Raw genomic sequence first — 24,399 nt, 5'->3', positions numbered from 1 at the left:
GGTTTTAGGCTATGGGTCCTAAGGCCCCAATTTGGGATCTAACCTATTTCACTTTGGAGTAGGACCAAAGATCTGAAACCCTTGTTAGCCAAAATGACTCATAGAATGTCTGGTTGGAAATCCATTACCCTATCTTTTGCTGGTGGAATTATGCAGTCTATTTTGAATGCATTACCCATTTTACCATATGCAGTATATTATATTGTCCCAATGCAAGGTTGATTGACTAGTAAGACTCATACTTTTTAGTGAAAAGCTAGTGAGTTCAACCCTTGTAGATGGCATATGTAATATCCTCATTTCCCATATATATAAAAATTGCCAGATTTCCTAACAAATAAAAAAAAGTATGTTTCCCAAAGATATTTGCAGAAAAATGGATTCAATATGTCAAAAGAATACAAGTAAATATCTTACTTTAATTGCTTGGGATAAGCATTGCTTGCCTAAGGATAGAGGAGGATTAGACTTCAAGAGAAGGATGGAGACTTTTTCCTGACCCTGCAGGTATGGTTTTTAGGAAGGTGGGCAACTATAGGAGCATTTCTATGAGTCTGGATCCTCACCCCGCCGGGGGAGCACAGACGGCTCCCCGACGGCTTCCCAACCACACAAATACGTGGGACCCATAGGTGAAAAATACTTTTTGCAAAAATTAAAAAAAAAAAACTTCAAATTTTCATCTGTGGGACCCACGTGTTTGTGTGGTTGGGAAGCTGTCGGGGAGCAGCCTGTGCTCCCCCGACGGGGTGAGGATCCGGACTCCATTTCTTTCTAGTTTGATCTCCAGATTTGGGCAACCTAGAAGCATATGATTGGAGAGATTAATCCCCATTTTCAGTCAAGGAGCTCTTGTCTTGCTGATTTGATGGAGTGGAGATCTCTTTTGAGGGAAGAGATAGACTTGTCTTTTCCTTCCATCTGTGCAGAGGCAATCCACTCAGTCTCTTTGAATCCGGAACAAGATCCTTGGACACCCCTACTAGCTTCAAATGGTTCTTTTTCTACAAAATTAGCATATAAATATTTGATATGTAGATAACTTCAAAATTTTCCAAGTTAAAACATAGAATGGTAGAATTTCTTTTGGAAGATTAACACACATCTCAAATTTAAGCTATTTTTTTGGCAGTTGTTACATGCATGAATCCCAGTTGAGGAAGCCGTTTCTGGATGGACATCAGTTCCTGCAAATTGTCTTCATATATGACAGTTTTTCATGGGTTGCAATTGGACCCAACGCCTCTAGGCTGTAGGGCCCTTAGGACTGAGAGTGGAGAACTTGAATCATGGTGCTCTAAAGTTTAATGACTTCAGCTCATCTATTTTATGATAATAATCTGGATAAAGCTATGTTCAGATAGCTATTTTCAATTGATGATGATAACATGTTATGCTATCTGGTTGTTGAGAAATGAGGTAGTGTTTTCGAATAAAGATCTTGACCCAGCTACAGTGATGAACTACATCAATTGCTGAATTAAAGACCTTAATATCCAACCACCAGGAATTGGCTGGACTGAAAAACTCTGTCAACTACTTAGGTCTAACCAAAGTTGTGTTTGCAGATCGTAAATAGAGCTTCAAACAAGTAATGAAAGGCGAGTTTATATTAAACGAAGAACCCATGACCTTCCCATGGAAGTTTGGACTTTTTAACTGGTCAATTAACCCACCGTTGACAAAGAGTTATATTTCATATATGGTGTAATCAACCACAACTCTTGGATCTCACAATCTTACCCAATAAGGGAACATGGCTGATATTAGACCTTTAAATGGATATCCAAAATTTGCCTATGAATTCGCATTCATATTCGTTTAAGGGTGTTTGTATCCATAATTTTTTTAATGGAAAATATTGTTAGGATTAGAACGATCAATCACACACAATCAAATAGAAAACAAGGAAGAAAGAGACACGAATTTTACCTTGGTTCACCTCAATGTGAGGCTACGTCCAGCATTAGATTTTTCACTATATTCTTCTAAAAAACAATTACATATAATGTTCTGTTACAAAAGAATATATATAGGCACTTAGAAACCTTAAGCCATAGTTATTCATGGGCCTAGATCCAAATTGTAAAGAAACTCCAAAGACCATAGAAACATGGAAGCGTCCCCCACACCCTACCGAGGCAACACAATGAGAAGCATGAGTCATACTCAACAAATATCTATATTCGCCTACTAAGCAACCGGATTTGAATTCGGATAATTTATTATCAGATCGGATAATATCCAGATAGAGTTAAGTATTCAACAAATTTTTTTTTCCTAAAAAGGGAATCGGATTCGAAAATCAGAAATTAAAAAAAAAATGACAATCACCAATCAATAATCAGATTGTTTATCGGATCGGATTATTATCGGATATCCGATAAAGTTCCGAATTTGATTTCGGATGCTTTTTCTAAATTTCTGCCGGATTCTGATCCAATTTACCACTGAATACTATTAAATTAATATTTATCTTTTTTTTTTTTTTTTTTTTAAATTAAAAAAATATCCTTATCAAAATGGATTGTATGTGTTTTTAAAATATAAAGTGGGTTGTCAAAGCCATTTAGGCCCTCCATTTTGGAGCTTTGAGTGTTTTGAGCCCTTCTTTTCGGTTCTAGTGTAATTTGTTAAAATAAAAGTAAGAAGAAGAGAACACCATGTTCTCTGTGAGTGAGCGTGGAACTAGATGGTAAGGACTAAGGAGTGGAAATTCTGTTAATCAAATGCCTTGTCTCAATCTCTTTCTCATCTTAGGTTTGTAGCTCTGGGCGTCGCCATATCCAGGTAAGGGCTTCCTTCTCTATCCGTAGAATTGTTCGAGTGTGTTTGATGGGGTATTGGAATGATATGTAGCATTTCGGAAGTTGGGAAATAAGAACCTAACTCATTGATCCCTAGCAAACCCAGTTGAACTAAGCTGTTTTAGCTCAGAAAGTCTGGATTTTAAGCCCAAAAAGAGCACAGAAATTCTCCAGAGATTGAAGTAGCCCTGTTTTTCTTTGGCTTAGGTAGGTGATCTCAAGTCCATTTCTGTGCTGAAGGTAAATTGACACACTTCTGGTCTTCTATTACAGGATTAACGGACCTTTCCATCTTTATTTGAGTTGCAGAGCTAAAATTGAGATTTTCTGGAAGCTCACGGAAGGCCCGATGCTCATTCAAACATCTCATCTTCTCCTCCAAACTCCTCCTCCTCCTCCCCTTGTCCCTGGGTAAGACCTCCATGCCTGTTCTTGGGTTCTCCTTCAGAAATGTTAACTCACTTCAAAAACAAATAGTTATTCATTTATATTCCGACACGAGCTTTGCTTCGTCCACTAAATTCAAGTATTCGGTGGCTGTGACCATGTTTGACACTGTAAAAAAAAAAATCCCCACACACGGTTTCAGGTTTTCAGTGAACTACATTAGTTACTCAAGCGATTATATATACTTGAAATGTGGATAATTTGAAACTATCTAGTGAGCTTAGGCTAAAAGATTACACTTTAGTTTTGGAAATATGAATTGGTTGATCAACTTGACATTCACTATTGATATTCACGTAAGTGCGTTAATTCCAGGTAGGTATTCCTCAACTTTAATTCATCTCCTGATATCCAGCTCTGTATATTTTATAGAAGATACCTCAGTACAGGTAAACTCTGGCTGTTCGAGGACAGTAGCTCAAGGGTAAAAAGCAATGCCTCTCCTATGAAATATAAGATGAAATTTTAGGTTCATCACTTAATCTATTCAGAATTAACTAAGAAACTTAGAGCAAGCTGAGACATGTGGATTCATTTCAAGGTTTCAACAGTTGCTGGGTCTGGATTCTGTTTTGGCCAAGCCTAAACCAAGACCACCCAGAGATTTCAGTCAGTTTCCACTGAGATTTAGTTCCATGCTTTAGAGTGTGGAAGTAGCCACATATTGCCTTTAACTCACCATTAAGAACAGGAATAAACTTCATATTACATGGTTTTATTGTTCTTAATGGAAATTTAGTTGAGAATGGTCGTGGTTCATTCCACTTTTTGCCATCTTTTATTTTGTACTAATGAAGCCATTTTGTGCTCAAGAACTGAAAGAAACAGAATACCTTCTATTTTGTTATGTTTCTCATGTTGTTATTATATGTTACCCCCTCCACCCCCACCCAAAAAAAAAAAAAAAAAAACCCAACACCCTGGGGGACAGGAAGGGAAAGAAAAAAAAAAAAAAAAAAGAAGACAACTGGATCCATCTTTCAGTTAACTTCTTGATAAGTTTGTTATGATTTAATACTGATACTGCTTTCAACGAAGTCTTTTTTTCTTTCTTCACATTTTTGTCATTATTTTCTTGCCTTTGTTATGTGATTCGCCCTATTCATCATCTGAGGTAATAATTCGCCAAACAGCTTCCCTTGAATTGCAGTTGTTGACAACCATCTGCCTTTTTTTATTATCTAGATATGGATTATGGATAACATGGTGGGAGATCTCGCTCTCGAGCGAGATCTCGCCACTCCAAAATAGAGACGGGGATCTCGCGCGAGATCTACCAAAAAATTGGCATAATCTCGATGACCCATCTCGGTGGGTTTTAGGGCCCCGGTTGGGCTGAAATTTGGTATTTAGTCTATTTAAGGCATTTTGAACACATTGGTGGCCTTAGAATTGTGAGAAAATAACCCTAACTATGTCTTCTAAGTCAACCCTATGTATAAAACCGAAATGTAGAGATATCAAGTAATTCATGTTATCAACTATAAAGTATTAAATATATTACACATCAAACTATCAAAGACTTAAATGGCTTCAAAATTTTACAACCATAGAGTTTTGACTTTAGTAGTCATAAATCATAATCCATAGTTCACAATCACAATCACAAGAGTATATGGTAATAAGTTACAAGACTACAAGCGGAGTATCCCGTTCGCATCACGTTCGCGGGCCACATATGACTCCCAGTCAACTCATCACTTAGTATGTCACATATGGTTTAAATGTCACATTAAATTGGTTTCCATGAGCATATATTTACACTAAACTCACACACCCATTGTGATATTCTATTTGAATTCAAATTTGGGGGAAAATCTTACCTTTGTTGTAGATCTAGTTAAAATAGGCTTGAATGATGATAATTTGATGTTTTAAAGATGTTTAGAAGTTGAATCCCCAACAAATTTCAACAAAAAAATCAAGTTTCTGGCAAATTTTTATGGTTGCAGCGAGATATAGGCGAGATCTCGGCGAGATATGGCGAGATTTCGGCGAGATGTGGCGAGATCTCCCATCTCGCGGATCTCGCCTCTCATCTCGTCTTGCTATGTCAAATTAGCGAGATCTCGCGAGATCTCCCACCATGATGGATAAGAGTGTGAGATACTGTTTCTCTTGATTATTTTATCTTGTCTTCTTCCTCTCTTTTTTCTTCTTTCCTCCCCCCTAACTCACAGGAGGATAACAGGGAAGGAAAATATAAAGTGCTCTTTTGAGCACACTTCACCAAGCAGAAAAGGTGTTGCCAGACATGTGCTATCTGGTCTTGCTGCCTCAACTATACTCTTTTGTCAAACAAGCCAGGTGAGGCATGCTAATTTGGATAGAATTCTGAAGCTTTTTGTTACTTTAGAAAGCCAGGCCAGACGGTCTTAAATATAAGGATGGATGGGTCATAATAAAATAGATCAGCTAATATTTTTACTTACCCTAAATATTCATTTTTTAAACATTCAACTGACAAATCTTTGTTAACACAAAGTTCTCAAGGACTCTTAACAATGCTTATTTGCATTTGTCATTTGTATTGGGTTCATCATTTGATGGCCTCATAAAAGTTAAGCTATTTGGCCTGACGTCAAGATGATCTTATTATGCTAACAGTCACAGAGTTCGATTTTACAAGAACTATTTCCTTCGTGTCTTCAGCAGCTCAATGAATGTAATAAAGAAGAGGATTGTGTCTCACCTTATCCGTTGATTTTATCAGCAGCTCAATGCTAACAGTCACATGGTTCTCACCTCCTCTTGTGTTTCCACATGTATTGGTCGTAGACAATCTTTTTTGTTCCATCCAAGGGGAACTGTGTTATATTCCATATTTGTCATGTTGACACCAGAGTAAAAAAACAAAAGAAGCCATATAGGAATTAGCTCTTGTTTCAGGACTCATTTTCAGAATTAGCTCTGCTTGTTAGAGCCAGAAAATACCGGAGTCATCACAAGAAATTACAGAATGTAGCATGAGAGTATTAGAGCATAAGGGGTGAAAACTTAATTTGTTTTTAAAACCAATCTCATTTCTCTTGCCCAGGTCCTTGCAGCAGATCTTTCTCATCCCCTGCACTTATGTGAACTTGCAACAGCCACAAAGAATATCCCTACTCTTCCACTTAATGAAGGGTCTGCAGATAGTGGGAAATTGATGATGATGAGAGGCATGACGGCTAATAATTTTGATCCAACAAGATATGCTGGAAGGTGGTTTGAAGTAGCTTCACTTAAACGTGGATTTGCTGGACAAGGGCAGGAAGATTGTCATTGCACACAGGTGAAAGCTTCAGACCATATGGTTTTAGATAACTTTTTCCCCCTCTTGGTGGGGGGGGGGGGTTGTTCTGGTGTTGGTGTGGGAGAGCCTTCTGTGCATGAAGCCATGAAAGTTCTGGTATCTACTCCTGAGACTACCTAAGACTTAAACTGTGGGTTTACTCTTGGATTGCTAACTACATAAGACATGCATGCCAAAATGATCCTAGGCTTCTCTAACTGACTAGGTGATGGCATTCTTTAAAGTTCTTTTATTTCCTTATTGTATGATACAGTACAAGATTGTACCCAATCATCGGCTGAATCCTTGTTTTTCTTTGTCTCCAGTAAAAAAAAATGGAGGATTTATGTTTCTGAATGATTTCTAATCGGCTAAATCCTTGTTTTCCTCGTTTTTCTTTGTCTCCAGTGAAAAATTTGAGGATTTATGTTACTGAATGATATGCTAAACTTTCTAATCAACACATTTGTAGGGCATATACACATTTGATGCTGAGACCCCCTCAATCCAAGTTGATACTTTTTGTGTTCATGGTGGCCCAGATGGCTATATTACAGGGATAAGGGGGAGGGTACAATGCCTCTCTGAGGAAGATACAGCGAAAAATGAGACTGATCTAGAAAGGCAAGAGATGATTAAGGAAAAGTGTTACCTTCGTTTTCCTACATTGCCATTTATTCCCAAGGAGCCATATGATGTGATTGCAACTGATTATGATAACTTTTCTCTAGTTTCGGGAGCAAAAGACAAGAGTTTCATTCAGGTAAAGGCAACCATTTGACTAGGGCTGGTAAAAATCTAGAAGCTAAATTCAAAATGTTGATAATTTTAATGGACACCTACAATCATTTGTAATTGTTTTGAGTTTCATACTGTGCTTGATTTAATCTGTTGGGTTTTCTCTCTCTCTCCCTTTTTTTTTTTTTTTTTTTTTTTTTTTTTTTGATAATTCAGATTTATTCAAGGACACCTGATCCTGGTCCAGAGTTCATAGAGAAATACAAAACTTACTTGGCAAACTTCGGGTATGATGCAACTAAGATCAAAGACACCCCACAAGATTGTGAAGTAATGTCTAATAGTAAGCTTGCAGCGATGATGTCTATGTCTGGAATGCAGCAGGCTCTAACCAACCAATTCCCTGATCTGGAATTAAAGGGTCCTATCCAGTTTAATCCATTCACAAGCATATTTGACACCTTGAAGAAGCTTGTTCAGCTCTATTTCAAGTAGTTCTGCTTCCATTCAGGGTGGATATGTACTGAATATTGTAAAGTTGCTGTGGATAAAATCTATAATTCTAAAATATTCTTTCAGTAATTCAAGAAGAAGCACTGCCTAAACTCAAACCATTTGTAACCAAACAAATTGGCAATGGAAGAAGCACTGCTTTTTGGTATGACCCTTGGCTCCCTTCAATTAAAGCAAAATGTATTCCTGAAAATCTTCATAAAGAAGACCGAATGAGTTGGGTCTCTCAAGCTATCGTGGGTAGTTAACTTTTGACTTCTCTTCTTCCCCTTTTTTTTTTCTTCTTTTCTGAGATTGTGACTTTCAGGATCCCTGGATAAGAAGATGAGAGGTGGACTTGCTCCTTGGTTCGGGGTTCTAAATTCTCCACGAGGCTGGCTGCTCTACATCTTTCTCCACATTCTCATACTACTGGAGTTAAGTACTTGAAATGGTGTTCTTATTTTCATAAAAATTTTGCCTTACACTCAAGACACAAAATGTTTTTTTGGAGAATCCTATCTAATGGATTACCAGTCAAATCTAAACCGAGTAGGTGGAAAACTCTCTACTTTGTGTAGCGTATGTGGTAAATCTGATGAGTCGATTTGGCATTTCTATTTTGGTTGTGATATGTCCAAACACATTTTAGCTGTAGGACCATTAGGACTTAGACTGAAAATATTTCAGCCCTCTCTCTATTGGATGTTTGCATTTTTTGGGGAGATGATTTCAGATGGAAAACTCTTGTGATTAATTGGTTTTTTGCTATTTTATCAATCTCCTTCTATTACCTATGGAAATCTAGGAACCAAAATCTTTTTGACAAAAAAAATGCAAGCCTGGTATTATTCTCCAAACAATTCACTTTTGGATTGATGCTTAAAATATACACCCTCCATTAGAAAATCTAATCCCCTCTCAACTAGTGTCACAAGCTGAAACTACAGGTATGGACACTCACTTTTCTTTTCCTCACTGGTTAGCAGCTACTGACTCAGAACTAATTGTTGCAGGTGCTGAGTAGATGGCTATGGCAACTCTTTTTGGTCCATGAAGGACATGTTGTAAATAGCAAGACAAGTTCCTGCACTTTCGTCTCCCAGTCAGAAGCGGTTTTGGATGGTATTAGCGAAGGTCTGCAGGATATTCAGGTTCAGCAACTACAGCTACATAAACTATGGCATAACTGTTTAGTTTTTGTAAGTATGCTGCCGAATCCTTACTTAAGCCCGCTGCTTGTGCAACTGTTAGATGCTCTCTCCACAGTCTAGATTGTTGTAATACCATCCCAAACCCGGAAAAATGTCACCTGCTATGCACAGCAATGCACATTTATGCCAAATAACTGACGGAGAAAGCAAAAAAATTATAAGGTTATTCTAAGAAAGCAAAGAAATGACCCCTATTGTAAATACAGTCACTAGTGAGTCCTGAAAGTCTAGAAGAAAAGAAGAAGAAGAGTTTATGTACATTTAAGTTGAATAACCAGAAGATATGGGCATAAGAAATCTAGTACAAATCGACCGGAATCTGAACAGGATCCATCGGATTCTGATCCAATTTAGCTCAAATCTTGCTGTGATTCCTGGAATCATACTCCATATTCAAAACTCTTACACCCTTACTGGATTATTGGTCATGGGTTACATGCTACAGGTGTGTTAACATGCAATTTCAGAATCTACAGAAATAAAAGCATTTTCAGAACAGATTTTGGGGTTATATTACACTGTAGGGTGCATATCTAATCTCAATTTTATTTGATTCAATATGAAGGGGAAACTCTAGAAGCTGTATGCACTATGCAGTGCCCATTTGATTTCATTCACAGGTACGAGCATTTGACAGTTAGAATTTGATTATCTGTTCAGAAACTCCTGAATCCTAAGTTGCATTGGTATTAAGTACAATAAAAACTTTTTCAATAATAAAATTGATTTTTTTTTTGGGTGGGGGTTATGTTTATCCAGGCCAATTTGCATGCATGTCAACTACATCTTTTGGATAGTTTAATTATGCTATGAAGTTGAATCAAACCTTGATTTCTTCACCCTTACCCCCACCAAAAAAAAAAAAAATAAAAAAAAGAAGAAGAAAGAAAGGAAGCTGACTTCTTCACGGAGAAGCATTGTTCATTAGCAATGGGCTAACTCTCTTTGGTGGTATTATTTCTCAAAATGTTGGAGCTAATTTTACTTTTTATTCTTTGTTGGTAACCTTGACTACAAGGGCTTTTATGCCAAAAAGAAAAAAAGAAAAAAAAAAAAGAAGGGGAGAATTTGAAAGATACCCCAAAATCTATAGTAGAAAGCATATACACTCCAAGAATATATTAAATTGGCAAAGGCACCTCAAAATATGTCTTAGATTTGCTCAACGGGTTATATTCCATTAGCGGATTTCGTTATCCTTGTTAGATAATCTCATAATTCCTAAATTGTTGTATATTCATATTTTTGAGAATAAGTAATTAAAAATCTTATTTTTTAGAGCAAATTATTAAGAAAATTATAAAAGTTACAATCATCTTTTTTAAATTAATTTGAATTTTGATGACTTTTACTGTCCAAAATTTAAATTAATTCTAAAAAAGATTGTTGTAAGTTGTAACTTTTAATTTATTTTTTTCCCTTTTTGATAATTTGCTCCTTAAAAAAAGACCATTTCAAAATTTAATTAATTTATTTTCATAAAAATGAAAATACAATGAATACAAAAGATATTATGAATTTGTAATTACTTGTTTGAATAGATATTAAGGGTAATTTAGAAATTATAAGATTATTTAATAATGAACCAATGAAATTTGCTAAGGGTTTGTTTGGTTACATGAATCCAGAGATTTCAAATGTTTAAATTCATGAAATCTTGAGATTCATCTTTTTATACTAAAAATATCAATATATACATTTATAGGTATGGGGAGAAATCCAGATTTGTACACATTTACAAAAATTACGTCGATCAAACAGTTTTTCATAATGAAATTACTACAAATTCATGTTAATCAAACATGCCCTTAAGAAATTTTTTATGGTGCAAATTTAAGAAATGTAATGAAATGTCTCAGTACATTTAATACATTTTTGGAGTATAATACTTTTTTGGTACCAACTTCTTCACTAAGAAACATTGCTCATTGCCAATCAGCTACGTCTGTGGTATTATTTTTCAAAAGTCAAGAGCTAATTCTGGTAGAAGTGCTTTGAAGATTACTCAATAACCTTGACTTCATGATCAAGAATTCAAGGGTTTATACTCTTTACCGAACAAAAATACTTCAAGGGTAGGGGTTGTATTTCATCAAAACCTGGTGAAGATAATGAATGTCGGTTAACCACTTAATCCCCCTGTTCGTGAAGAACTGGTTCTTTGAAATCATCGGTTTTCCAAACAGGTTTCTTTATCTCCTCCCGCCATTAAAATCATTTTTTCTTCTCAAATCTGAACCCTCCGCCATTGCCCAAATTATCGAATCGAAGATCAGATTTTTCTACGCATTAAATCTCTAAAAATCTCTGCTTTTAGTGACGCAAAAATCAAGGAAGAAATCTGACAATTCTTGGGAATTCTTTAACACGTTAGACCTTGAAAGAAATTTCTGTCTGTCTCTCGAAATCTCAAAAATGAACAGCTACCCACCTCTGAAATCCATTGTTTTCTACAACTGATCTCAACTCCAAATCTTTAATAGAGATCTTAGATATGTCATGGGGATTGGGATGGAAGCGTCCTTCTGAGATCTTCCATCTCAGTCTCATCTATGGCAACGTCGACGATGTCGATCTTGATGATCCCGTCGATTCTCCAGCTTCTACCACCCCTCCTTCCACTCCTTGTTCCCCTTGTACCCAAGAATCAGAATTTGGGTTTCGGATTGAGCTTGAATGGAATGCCGGTGATGATGAGGACCAGGTCAGCCTTAGGCTTCAATCTCAGCTCATGGTTGCAATTCCGCCTCCGCAGGAATCCGTTGTGCTTAAGCTTAATCTCCAGGATGAGAATGTGGGTGTTGATATGTCGGTCGTGAAGCAGAGAGACCCTCTCCGAGTGGTTAAGCTGTCGAAGCCTGCTGGATCGCATAGCGATGGGATGGGTGTTCTTACAAAGCTCATAAGATCCAATCTTGCGCCGCCTTCTGGCAATTCCGATGGCTATGCTGACCACTGGAACAGCGTTACCGTGCTGAGCCTCTGTGCATGCGGTTTTACGGTGAGTGCCAATCTTAATTGACAACATCGTTGCGCTTCAATTTAGTTTTCTTTAAACTTGGAATTCTTCGGGTTTACAATTCATTATATGTTTTAACGTCGTAAAAGGTGGACTGGTCGACTTCCTCTCCTGCTCATTCGCATGCATTTAATAATTTCTTATCCATGGTTTGGTTCAATTTCAACTGAGTTGCTGAACCTTAATCTAAGTTCTTTGATGACTGCAAATGAGTACTTTCTCGAGTAAACATTCGAACCCACATTCTGAAACTTTGAAGATTCTTTTGTTCTTTGGGGCCGGGGGGGGGGGTAGATGTTGGGGTTCTTATTTCGTTACATTGGAAATTGTTTGTATGATTATAATATTTACTTCTTTACATAATTTGATATGTTTAGGTCTCAAGTTGATGTTCTTGTGCTTAATTGGGTAATATATAATCTTAGATTCCATTATATACTTTGGTCATTATCAGGTACTCCCAGTAGGATTAACTCGGTTCCCACATCTTGAAAAACTATATCTTGACAACAATAGGCTATCACTTCTGCCACCAGAGCTTGGTGAATTGAAGAATTTGAAAGTTCTCAGAGTTGACTACAACATGCTAACTTCAGTGCCTGGTAAGGTTGAAATTTGTGATTTGGCGTTTTATTTAAATGCTGCTTATCCTACTTGGTTAGCAATCCAAGACTGGGTTGGTGACCGAGTCAGTTTTATGCATGCCATTCATTTCTGATTGCTGGAAACCTGTCAGCAGTAGAGCTTAGACAGTGTGTTGGACTGGTAGAGTTGTCACTTGAGCACAACAAATTGGTCAGGCCCCTTCTTGATTTCAGGTCATTTAATCAGCAATCTGTATGTTAATTTCAGCCTTTCCTTTTTCCCCCGGTATCAGTTTAGGTTGCTCTGATGTTTACATCCAGTTTAATGGCAGGGCTATGGCCGAGTTACGTGTTCTTAGGCTATTTGGAAATCCTCTTGAATTCCTCCCAGAAATTTTGCCCTTGCATAAGCTCCGCCACTTGTCTCTTGCAAATATCAGGATTGAAGCTGATGAGAACTTAAAATCTGTGAATGTCCAAATTGAGGTAATGAAGGATCCAGCTGAGTTGGCCTAGGTGTTGGTCACTAAATTGTTTGTGTTGTAACATATGGTTTCTAATTGTTGCAGACAGAGAACAGTTCCTATTTCATTGCATCAAGGCACAAATTGAGTGCCTTCTTCTCTCTTATATTCCGATTTTCCTCTTGTCATCACCCTTTGCTAGCGTCCGCACTGGCCAAAATTATGCAAGACCATGGAAACCGCATAGTCGTTGGTAAAGATGAGAATGCAGTCCGGCAGCTTATTAGCATGATAAGCAGTGACAATCGCCATGTGGTATGTAGCAAACCCTAACATACGCTTTTGTTTTTTGGGCGTCTGAATTAGCCTTCTCGCAGCTAAATGGTGGCAGCTACATGAATCTTGTTTCACAACTATACCCTGTTTATATGTGCCCAAAATTTTGTTGTATGTTGTCTTAAAAATAGCTCTGCATTTTTGCAGGTTGAACAAGCTTGTTCTGCACTTTCATCTCTTGCTGGGGACATTTCTGTAGCAATGCAGCTGATGAAATCTGACATAATGCAACCCATAGAAAAAGTATTGAGATCAATGGCTGCTGAAGAAGTTATATCTGTTTTGCAAGTCATGATCACCTTAGCCATAGCCTCTGATAGTGTGGCTCAGAAGATTTTGACAAAGGATGTATTAAGATCACTGAAAGCACTATGTGCTCATAAAAATCCAGAGGCAAGTCTAACACTATTTTAATGAACTTTCTAGTGTGCCTTTTAATGTGGGGGGTGTTAGTCTTCCCTTACTATTGTACAGTCCTGCTATATTGTATTTTATCTTTCCTCAGGTGCAAAGATTTGCATTACTGGCTGTTGGTAATTTAGCTTTCTGTCTGGAGAATCGGCGGACCCTTGTCACTTCTGAAAGTTTGCGGGAACTTCTCGTACGATTGACGGTTGCTTCTGAGCCACGCGTGCATAAAGCTGCTGCTCGTGCTTTGGCAATTTTTGGTTTGTTTCACACCTCTCTTTCAAGTATGCTTATTCATTAGTACTTCTAAATCTAACCCTGCCTGATCTTGTTGTCTCTATAGGAGAGAATGAAATATTACGGAGAGCAATAAAAGGAAGGCCAGTCGCAAAGCAAGGACTACGCATACTAACAATGGATGGGGGTGGCATGAAAGGTCTGGCAACAGTACAGATGCTTAAACAAATTGAATTAGGAACAGGAAAGCGTATACATGAATTGTTTGACCTAATCTGTGGTACATCCACGGGTGGTATGCTTGCTGTTGCTCTTGGAATCAAGTTAATGACCTTGGATCAGTGCGAAGAAATTTACAAGGAACTTGGTAAGTCCTTTCATTATGGAATGGGATGTACTGCACCAATTTTCTTATTTAACTTGTGCTCTTAAAAATTTTGTCCCCTCAGGAAAACTTGTGTTTACTGATCCCGTCCCAAACAATGAAGCTGCTACTTGGAGAGAAAAGCTGGATCAACTTTACAAAAGTTCGTCACAGAGCTTTAGAGTTGTTGTTCATGGATCTAAAGTACGGAATAATTAGTTACCTTGATATTTTAATTGCCTTCTGAAAATTCTGCTGTATGCACTTTGTCTGCATGTTTTTTTTTTCTGATGGTCAGAAAGAGGTTCTTGAATTTCTATATTGGTTGGATATCTGGTTGGAAATATTTTGCTAAAAAATTGCAAGCTTATTCAGTATTTTAAAATCCTTTAGATATCTCTGCCACATAATTAAATAGTCCCTCTGCTAAAGTTGGGAAAGTAAAAGTATTATTTTCATTAGTGCTTCTGGCTGTTGTATTATTGAGGACAGATTTAAGTCTTGGCCCAAAGCTGCAATCTTACGTTAGATTTGGATTTCAGCACAGTGCAGAACAGTTTGAGAAGCTGTTAAGGGAGATGTGTGCTGATGAGGATGGAGACCTTTTGATTGAATCAGCTGCAAAAGGCATCCCAAAAGTTTTTGTGGTATCAACTTTAGTCAGTGTTATGCCAGCTCAGCCATTCATATTCCGCAATTATCAGGTTCAATTTTAGGATATCTTATTCTGTTTTGACTGCACGTCTTTTATGGTCCATCAGTTTAATAGAGAGTAGTTTGTAATTGATCACCAAACCTTTCTTCCAATTATTCTTTTTGATAAACTTAATCTTTTTTCTCATACTGGCATGCAGTATCCCATCGGAACACTAGAATCACCGTTGGGAATGGGAGAGAGCCCAGCTCTTACTGGGGTGGGAACAGTGACTAATGGGACACCAACTGGCTATAAGCATGGTGCGTTTATTGGTAGTTGCAAGCATCATATTTGGCAGGCAATAAGAGCATCGTCTGCAGCTCCATATTATCTTGATGATTTTTCTGATGGTATGTTTGATGATGCTTAATTGTTCATTCATTTGGTTCTAACATTACTCCATGTTCATTCCTTTGATCTCTTCCTGCTTCTAATTGTTGGTTTATTCTCACAAATTTTCTTCTAGATGTACACCGCTGGCAAGATGGTGCGATAGTAGCTAATAATCCCACTTTTTTTGCCATAAGAGAAGCACAACTTCTGTGGCCTGATGCCAAAATTGACAGTTTAGTTTCCATTGGATGTGGTTCTGTTCCAACGAAGGTAATGGCATAATTTCTTGTACTTAAACCCCCCCCCTTCTCCCACAGGAAAAAAGGACGGAATTTTTTTTGGACCTTCTTAGGGGCACGAAAAATGATTGATCAAATTTGGAATTTTTAGTTATTTTCTTTCTTCTCATAGAGAAAATAATATATTGTGATTTTTCTTACGGCAAGAGATCACTATCTGGTCATGTAGTGCTTGCACCGTTTTGAGGGATTTTTTTTTTGGGGGGGGGGGGGGGGGGGGGGAAGGGGGAGTGTGCATAGAATGGATCTGTGTGAACAAGGTTTTATTTATTAATTGGGGCTGAACGGTAAAATCATGCAGCAACATGTCTCGGTGAGAACGCTGCGGCTAGTTAGCATTCTTTTCCTTATTTCTTATGTTGAAAAATGAGTGAAAAACATGGGGCATAATGCAAACTCTCATGCAAGCACATTTTTAGCAATATGTCTTACTCATCTGTCATTCTATTCATTTCTGTTGTGTCACTTGCCATCCATCTGATTCTTCTGAACCAAAACCGACCGCAGCCAATGTTGTTATTTCTGCCACCTCTGCCATTGTCAAGGCACTGATCTGTTAATTCGTTGCTGGTGAACCTAGAAAGGTTACCGAATCCTTGTGGAAGCACCATCAAATGTCAATGCATAACCACACTATTCGTTTACCTAGGTGGAACCTCCATGGAAATATCCATTGCTCCCTCCTTTCAATCCCCTGCCTGGCAGAGTGATGATGTGGCAGTTGTTTATTACAGTAATGGGGGTGGAGGGTGCAAAGAAGTGGAGAGAAAGATACAGTGCAGGATGGGCTTGAATTAGTGGATGCTGATGGTAGATGAGGTGCTACTGTGCTAGTGTGCAAGATTTTATTATACATAGCTAGTCTAAAGCATAGTTGGTGCGGCTCTAGGCAAACCAGGGTGTTGCAGGGGGCATGGACGCAAGGCAGTACAAGGCAACCAACTGACATTAGTTGTCAAGGCTCTTGGATGAGAAGTGATGTGAACCCAATTTTAGAGTTAGAGTTCCTAGGATGGTTTCCCTAAAATTAAGGGTTTGCCTAGAATCTTCCAACAAATAAATTAAAAATATTATGGGATGCCTATGGGTATTCAAGGAAGTTGTTGGAATCTCTTAGGAGTGACATGGGTTGATGGGAAAAAATGTGGGATGACAAGATCGATCTAAATTGATAAGGGAAACTCAATTAAGTCAAACCTAATAGTTATGATAATTTTTTGGTAAAGGAAAAATTAAGGTCTTGCATCAAATCCTTACGGGATAGCTTTGGGATGTTCAGAATCACCCACGGGTTGAAAGAAAATAGTGGGGATTGATCTCGGGAAGATTTTGGGAAGTATGGGCTTGAACTCAGAGGGAGGGAAAGATCTTGGGCAATCTTGAACTTTTTTTCTTATTATTTCTTTTCTTTTTTCTTTTCTTTCTTTTACTATTCTTTCTTTTCCTTGTTTCATATCTGCCGCAAGTCAAAAACCGGGGACGGGAGAGTGGCAATGAAGAGAGGAGAGGCGGGGGAGGGGCTGGGAAGAATCGCAGTGGGGAGGGGGAGGGTCTAGGGGCTGTCGGGGGCTGGGGGAGATGCTGCTAGGGGTGCAGCAGCAAGGGGGGAGGGGTTTATGGTATGCGCAGGCAGGGGAAGGGGGCTGGGGGTAGGTGCGATGGGTCTAGAAGGGTGAGGGAGGGGGTGGGGGTCTGCTTTACTTACTTGAAGATTGCTGTAGCTTCTTGAAGATGTTAGAGACTGGAAGAAGAGATGCTAGAACTTGAAGAAGGTGCTGATCTTTGAAGAAGACTCTCAATTCTTGACTTAAATGTGGTCCCCTTAGCAAGGTCATGATCCTTAATCAATTCTTTCAAATAATCAGACTTAAAGAGTTCAATGAAAGATTAGGCTTATTTATAGCCTACTAAAACTCCAATTCTTGACTTAACTGTGGTCTCCTTAACAAGGCCACGATCCTTAATCAATTCTTTCAAATAATCAGACTTAAAGAATTCAATGAAAGACTAGGCTTATTTGTAGCCTACTAAAACTCCAACTAAGAGGGATTCCTTTATAATTTAGCATCTCCCTTACAATTAATCTCAGCCACTCAATTAAAGACTTTAATTTGAACTAAACAACTAGGGGAATCTTCTTAAAAATAAGTTCCTCCTAAGACACTAGGAGCCCAAGATAAGGAAAGGAATTCTTCTTGTAATAAAAGACTACAAGAGTCCTTCTTTAAAGAAAGACTCCTGAAGATTCAAGAACTCACCTTTAAATCAATCAAGGCTTCTAAACTAAACCAGACTCTTGAAAAATAAGAAAGAAACTTCTGAAACTTAATTCCAGCATGTATTTAGGGCTGGAATTGACCAAACTACACTTCTAGGAGGATTCAGCCAGCCCTTGGTGCGCCACTTTGAAGTGGCCTAGGGGCACTCTAGGGTTTCGGCTAGGGGGTGAACCCTTGTTCAATTCACCAAAACAGTAACCTAAGCAACGTGTTAGAAGTATGATTGAGGTTTCCTAATTGGAGTTGACTCCTCTTTTAGTTATATATTTTGTTTTCTTCTATTCTTTATATTGGTTTCATATTTTGTGTTAGACTAGGTTTCCTAATATGTAGGATTGGTTTTTCTATTCTATTTGCTTTGTATTTCCTTATCCTACTCAAAGTAGGGTTTACTCAGATTGTAACTATAAATACCCCATTGGGGCCTATAAATGAAAAATACCTTCTGAGTAATAATTTCTTCAAATTCTCACACAACACCTTGACATAGATACCCCTCTTAATTTTTTATAACTATTCGAAAGTAACTTAGAAATTCAGAATTTTTAGTTTACTATTCTGGCTTAAGATGTCTTCATTTACTTTCTACAATCTACACTTAAATTTTGTCACTGTTTAAGTGCGGGTGGGAGGGGCATGGATTCACTTGGGCATTGAGTACTTCAGATTGAAAGCTGAACTGGCCTTTTCTTTGCAGTTTAAATGCATCCCAGCTTGTTTTCAAGGTTTCACTTAGGCATTGAGTACTTTAGTTTGAATGCTGACATGGACCAGCCGATCGAACTGTGGCTCTTTTTTGGGTGAATAATTGGCGTTTCTTTCCATTTTAGATTTTAGATATGCCCAATGTTCCAAGGCAATGGGATTGAATCTGCAATCTCAGCTTGTTTTCAATCTTGTCTTGAGACTCAGATGTTTTTCTATTAAAATTCTTTTGCTATATCTCTTTTGATTTGAAGCTTAACACCAGGTTGAACCAAGTCAAGATGGATTAGGACACTTTTTTTTGCTGTTTTAATCATTGTTCCAATTTAAAAGACTATATACACCTATGGGGCATCACCAAATGTGTTCCATTGCAACATGCTTTAGGTCCAAGGTAGTTGATTGCTTTGTTTTTCTGAGTTTTGATCCTAAACTACTAAAACTTGGGCCATATGTTTTTGGTCATGCTTGGGCTTTGGTCCTATAAAATTATCATATATACATTCTATTTGTGGTGCATAAAACAAAGATCAATGATTTGACTTACTCAGATCCTTTTATCTTCAGTATCCATTTGGAATATGAATTAGTGTGGATCATGTTCCGATTAAGATCTGTATACATTCAGATCTATGAAACAGCCTCTGTGATGCAGGAATAAAGTTGTGCGTGCATTATGACCATCTCCAAAGCCAGTAGCATAGTTCAAGATCTCAATCTTGAGTCCCATCTTGCCAACTCAAAAAAGAGAGTTGGCTCGGGATCTCAATAAGATCTCGCTGAATTGGTGGAAATTCCCCTCAACTCAAAATTTCAACTTTAGGGATATCAGAGTCATCTGCGGTCGAATTGGCTTCAGATTTATGAAAAAAGTCGGTACATATGTGAGCCACTTCAGACCCATAATTTTATCAGGTCATGGACCATCCATTTCCCTCTGAATGAAAAAGGTTGAGGTAATATTTAGAAGACAGAAATATTTTTATTTTAATTTAGTTTGAACCTTTGGATGTGACTGATGGACATGTGTCCTTCATCTAGAGGGAAATGGATGGTCCATTTCTTGTCAGAAATGGACCTGATATAGTTCCCTTTGGACCCTTGGTGGGAAACGTCTAAGCTGAAGTGAAACCTTAAGGTGGCCTATCATTCACCTTCTATACCCATAATTAATACTTAAAGTTCAAAATTCAAATGAGTCTAGTACATTACACATGTTCATGGTTCAACCTACAAAGTTCGAATGACAATCCAATCATCAAACTTACAACTCAATAGTCATCATTTGAGAACCATTTGTGCTTAGCACATCGTCTAGCCCGACTAAATGGAAATACGAGATATCTTGTGGGTTCTCAACGAGATCTCAAGAGTTCTCCTACCATGCACAGTAGTGGCCCGAACCTCGTGCATTGGCTTTGCCTTTTTATGTCAATCAAATCCATTTGGAGTTTCTTTCTCTCTCTTTTATTTATTTATTTATTTGTTTGTTTTTCTGTTGTTTATCTACACTAAAATTTCATAATAATGTAGATGGTAAAAAACTCAAAGTTGTTCCCTTCATTGAAAAATCAACTATATATACTTTTTATATGAGAGTTGCTAATTGTCTGTAAGCTTTCCTATCATTAAATTATCTAGAGATCACAAATTTGTTTTGTGTTTGATAATTACAGGTTCGAAAAGGTGGGTGGCGTTATCTGGATACTGGGCAAGTATTGATTGAGAGTGCATGTTCAGTGGATCGGGTTGAGGAAGAACTAAACACATTGCTACCTATGCTTCCTGAAATTCAATATTTTCGGTTTAACCCAGGTAAATTCTTGACTAAGGAATTCTTCTTGTCTGCACACTTGTACAGGGACATTTTCTGTTTAGGATTTTGTTTGTTTCACCTCAAAACTTAGTGAGGCAGTCTTGCTGCTGAAGTGTACTTCACCTTATAGTAGTTTTTCCCCCGTCTAGTTGTGCGGTGGGGGTGGGGAGTTGTTTCGGATAGGCAAAAGCCTTACTTACCTTGCAAATTGCTGGTGAAGAATTGTGGAGTTCTAATTCAGCATTGCCACCATATCCCCACCACCCCCAATTGTATCCTTTGTTGGAATCGTTTAGAGGACATTGAGCATCTTTTCTTTATTTCCCTTTTGCTAGCTCCCTCTGGTCAAAAGCCCTTCCCTGGCCACGTTCAAGACACTTGTATGGATTTGCTCGATTGGTCTTGGATTTTGAAAAATTATGCACGGTCTGCCATTTGTGACCGAGTTGGTAATGTTTTGTGCCACCATCCACCGTTTGTGGTGGGAGCGGAACTTTAGGAGATGGACTTCCAAATCACGCCCAATTGACTTGATTTAGAAAACTATCTGCTTTGATATCTCCTCCAGACTAAAGTCTATTCTCCATCCCCCTATTGTTGATTCCCCAAGGGACAAACACATTGTTGTTACCTGGGGTCTTCCCTCCCCCCTCTAGTTTGCTTCTTGAAGACTGGTTGTTCCCCTCTCTTTTTCATCCCTTGTACAGTCTCTTTTCTCTCGTGTTTTAGTAAAGTTCTTTGTTCACCCCAAAAAAAAAAATATTCAGCATTGCCATTTTTGGTTTGCACGCATAGTTGATGAGAGGTGTGGCATGGAGCTGGATGAAACCGATCCTGCAGTTTGGCTAAAGTTGGAAGCTGCTACAGAGGAATTCATGCAAAAAAATTGTCAGGCTTTCAAGAATGCATGTGAAAGACTACTTCTACCATTCCAAAATGAGGAGAAATGGTCAGAAAACTCTCAACCTCTGAATTTTCATGCAAAAAAAGCTTCAAATACAGGTGTGTGGTTTATCATCATATCCCCTGCCACTTTCCAAGATAATCTTGTTTTTCATTGTCTGATGCAAAGTTTCAATCTGGAATTGTGCAGTTATAGATGAGAATAGCCCTTCATTAGGCTGGAGACGTATGGTACTGCTTGCAGAAGCCTCTCATAGTCCTGATTCTGGGAGAATTGTTCACCATGCCCGGTCTCTTGAGACCTTCTGTGCCCGTAATGGAATAAGATTATCGATTGTGAATAGGATAGCGGGATTTTCGAAGGCAGTGCCTGCAACGACATTTCCAACACCATTTACATCACCCATGTTCAATGGAAGCTTTCCTTCAAGCCCACTTCCATTCAGTCCTGATATTGGTCTGCAGAGGATTAATCGAATAGATTTAGTCCCTCCACTAAGCTTGGATGGATTTCAATCTGGGAGGGCACCTGGTTCACCCCCAAAATCTCCTTCAGGAACCTGGCAACTTAGCTCACCTGCTAGATCATTGTATGAGAAACTACAAAATTTGCCCCAGGTGGGCATTATACATTTGGCTCTTCAAAATGATTCAGTTGGTTCAATACTAAGGTGAAATGCTTCTCACCTGCTGACATCCCTTACCCTCACTGTTAGGATGCATGTTTGAGTCCTAACCTGATTTGTGATTGCAGTTGGCAAAATGATGTATTTGTGGTTGCTGAACCTGGGGAACTTGCAGATAGATTTGTACAGAGTGTTAAATTTAGTATGATACCAACAATGCGTGATCGTAGCAGAAAGGATGCATCAGCACTAGCAGCTGTTTCCACTGTGGCTGATTTGGTTGCCTATAGGCCATACTTCCAAATTGGAGGTATTGTCCATCGGTATATTGGGCGTCAAACACAAGTAGGTATCTCAGAGTCTGAATCCCCCATCCACATGGAGAGAAAAAATTCAAATCCCCATGGTTGGATACTTGACACATGTCCAATCTAAAAATAAAATCCTCTTTTTTAGGAAAATTTTGAAAATGTAGGAATCCAAATCTTCTATCTCCTTTCCTAAAAAAGAGGATTCTTTTTTTTGTTTGGACATGTGTCAAGCCTCCAACCATGTGGATTGGAATTTTTTCTCTCCATGTGGGTAGGGGATCTAGACTCAGTGGCTCATTGTTAATTAACCTTATCAGATTCTTCACTCTTGGGTTTGAGAAAAAACTAATCATTCATATGATGAGTGCTTGTAGGTTATGGAAGATGACCAGGAAATTGGTGCATACATGTTTCGCCGGACTGTGCCATCTGTGCACCTAGCACCAGAAGATGTTCGTGGGATGGTATATTTGCATACACTGTTTTAGTTTCCTTCCTACTCTATTGATGGCTGCAGATGAAATTTTCACTATATGAGCCTATGGGATATTTTTTTGTCTCCATTATAGAACTGAACAGTGTACACTTTAGGTTCTTTTTTTTCTTTCTTTTTCTTTTTTTGTGCATTTACTTTTTGCCATTCACTCTGTCAAAAGGTGAAGGTCAAAGCCTTTTTGGCATAACATCTCTCTTTCCTTTTATCAAACTATATATTTCTACCGTAGTACTAGATTTCTTACTCTCAATGACCTAATATAGGCAACGGAAGAAGCCATAGGAAAACATGGATACTTGCTGAAAATTTTATCTTTTCCTTTTGTGTGTTTTAAGAATTGTTCCATTCATTGAGTTCAAGTAAGTCGCATTTTGTTCTGGATGTCTTTTTATGTAATGAGCCAAGCAATTAGCTTTCACGTACAACTTTTGTTGGTGACTTGGTGGTATATAAATTACTTGATAGTTTCATGGCGTGGGGAAATCTGTCATGAGCTTCTCTTTCTATCAAATGATGAATCTTATGGAAGAAACTGAAAAATGATTGGAGAATGTCTTATCCTTTTTAATTTTCAAATATTTAACACTCCCTAGAAGTCTCACAGCTTATTTACGAAGTAGAAAGACATCTGAATAGTTGCAATTTTATGTATTTACATAGCATGAACTGTATGCTTTTGATGAACTTGCTTCCATTGTACTATTATTCATTTTATTTTACCCTGCTCATCCAACTACTGCTTGATGCTTGTAAAATCTTTAGGTTGGAGCATGGAGGGATAGGATCATTATATGTACAGGAACATATGGGCCTACACCCAGTTTATTGAAGGCCTTTCTGAACTCTGGTGCCAAAGCTGTTATTTCGCCGACAACATTACCACCAGAGACACCAGAGACATCATATCATGTGTCAGCTGAATTCAACATACCAGAGAGTGGTAAGTTTGAAATCGGAGAAGAGGCAGAGGATGAAGAGGTGGAACCATCAAGTCCAGTGAGTGACTGGGATGACAGTGAACCAGAAAATAACTGTGAGCATTCATCAGCTTGGGTGGATGACGAAGAAGAGGAATTGTCAAGGTTTGTCTGTCAGTTATATGATGGATTATTTCGAGAAGGTGATACAATAGATGTCGCCCTTAAAAAATCTCTTGGTACGCGTTCGAAACTGAGATATTCATGTCATCTTCCCAAAACACCATAGGTTGTATAATATGTAAGGATACGTAAAAGAAAATAAAATGAGCATGCATATAATGATGAAATTTTGAGGGAAAAGAAGAAAAAAAAAGATGCAACTTTGGGGCTTGCAAATTTTTGTTATATTGTAACCTTTTCCCAAATTATCCAGTGAATCTGTCTTTACCTCGGTGGAGAATTACCAATCTTTTTGGAAGTTGCTTCTTCCATTCTGATAAGTGCGAAGCCCCTTGGTGAATTTATCTGAAGCTCACCGTCTTTTACAGTGTTATTCAACTTGAGTTGTGATTTCCTTGTTGGATGAGATTCCGTTGCTCTGGAAAAATTGGAATATGAGTGAGACTTGGT

At 38.1% G+C, this 24,399-nt stretch overlaps 2 protein-coding genes across 4 annotated transcripts; both read left to right on the top strand.

The window, feature by feature from the left end:
• Positions 1–2,616: 2,616 nt before the first annotated feature.
• On the top strand, positions 2,617–8,050 carry CHL (chloroplastic lipocalin). 2 transcript variants are annotated; one of them, XM_089169228.1, is made up of 6 exons: positions 2,617–2,790; positions 3,117–3,218; positions 5,435–5,561; positions 6,292–6,528; positions 7,001–7,291; positions 7,483–8,050. In XM_089169228.1, exons 2-6 carry the CDS (start codon positions 3,157–3,159, stop codon positions 7,759–7,761), a joined length of 996 nt encoding a protein of 331 aa, XP_089025354.1. In that variant the 5' UTR covers positions 2,617–2,790; positions 3,117–3,156; the 3' UTR covers positions 7,762–8,050. The 2 variants fall into 2 exon arrangements, with proteins under 2 accessions (XP_089025354.1, XP_089025352.1); XM_089169226.1 differs by lacking the exon at positions 2,617–2,790 and adding an exon at positions 2,806–3,014.
• Positions 8,051–10,933: 2,883 nt separating this feature from the next.
• On the top strand, positions 10,934–24,317 carry LOC149004274 (phospholipase A I-like protein). 2 transcript variants are annotated; one of them, XM_089167747.1, is made up of 18 exons: positions 10,934–11,973; positions 12,446–12,593; positions 12,731–12,809; positions 12,908–13,061; positions 13,145–13,354; positions 13,523–13,768; positions 13,881–14,043; positions 14,127–14,387; positions 14,470–14,588; positions 14,927–15,088; positions 15,239–15,431; positions 15,548–15,684; positions 20,374–20,512; positions 21,309–21,515; positions 21,607–22,087; positions 22,171–22,387; positions 22,728–22,817; positions 23,612–24,317. In XM_089167747.1, exons 1-18 carry the CDS (start codon positions 11,467–11,469, stop codon positions 24,053–24,055), a joined length of 3,957 nt encoding a protein of 1,318 aa, XP_089023873.1. In that variant the 5' UTR covers positions 10,934–11,466; the 3' UTR covers positions 24,056–24,317. The 2 variants fall into 2 exon arrangements, with proteins under 2 accessions (XP_089023873.1, XP_089023872.1); XM_089167746.1 differs by having other exon boundaries at positions 12,728–12,809.
• The last annotated feature ends 82 nt before the right edge of the window (positions 24,318–24,399 follow it).

Source organism: Hakea prostrata, chromosome 9, assembly GCF_041222555.1.
Source record: "Hakea prostrata isolate BN-2017 chromosome 9, UWA_Hpros_2, whole genome shotgun sequence".
NCBI classification, from domain to species: domain Eukaryota; kingdom Viridiplantae; phylum Streptophyta; class Magnoliopsida; order Proteales; family Proteaceae; genus Hakea; species Hakea prostrata.
This window is presented reverse-complemented; position numbering and strand designations above follow the sequence as displayed.

What these genes read in the sequence shown, in the direction of transcription:
- CHL (XM_089169228.1), top strand. Translation starts at nt 3,157, where the DNA reads ATGCTCATTCAAACATCTCATCTTCTCCTCCAAACTCCTCCTCCTCCT. An exon ending in CCTCCTCCCCTTGTCCCTGG is followed by an intron (nt 3,219 to 5,434) that starts GTAAGACCTCCA and finishes CCTAACTCACAG; the next exon opens with GAGGATAACAGGGAAGGAAA. An exon ending in TCTTTTGTCAAACAAGCCAG is followed by an intron (nt 5,562 to 6,291) that starts GTGAGGCATGCT and finishes TCTCTTGCCCAG; the next exon opens with GTCCTTGCAGCAGATCTTTC.
- LOC149004274 (XM_089167746.1), top strand. Translation starts at nt 11,467, where the DNA reads ATGTCATGGGGATTGGGATGGAAGCGTCCTTCTGAGATCTTCCATCTC. An exon ending in TCTGTGCATGCGGTTTTACG is followed by an intron (nt 11,974 to 12,445) that starts GTGAGTGCCAAT and finishes GGTCATTATCAG; the next exon opens with GTACTCCCAGTAGGATTAAC. An exon ending in TCAGTTGGTTCAATACTAAG is followed by an intron (nt 22,088 to 22,170) that starts GTGAAATGCTTC and finishes TTGTGATTGCAG; the next exon opens with TTGGCAAAATGATGTATTTG.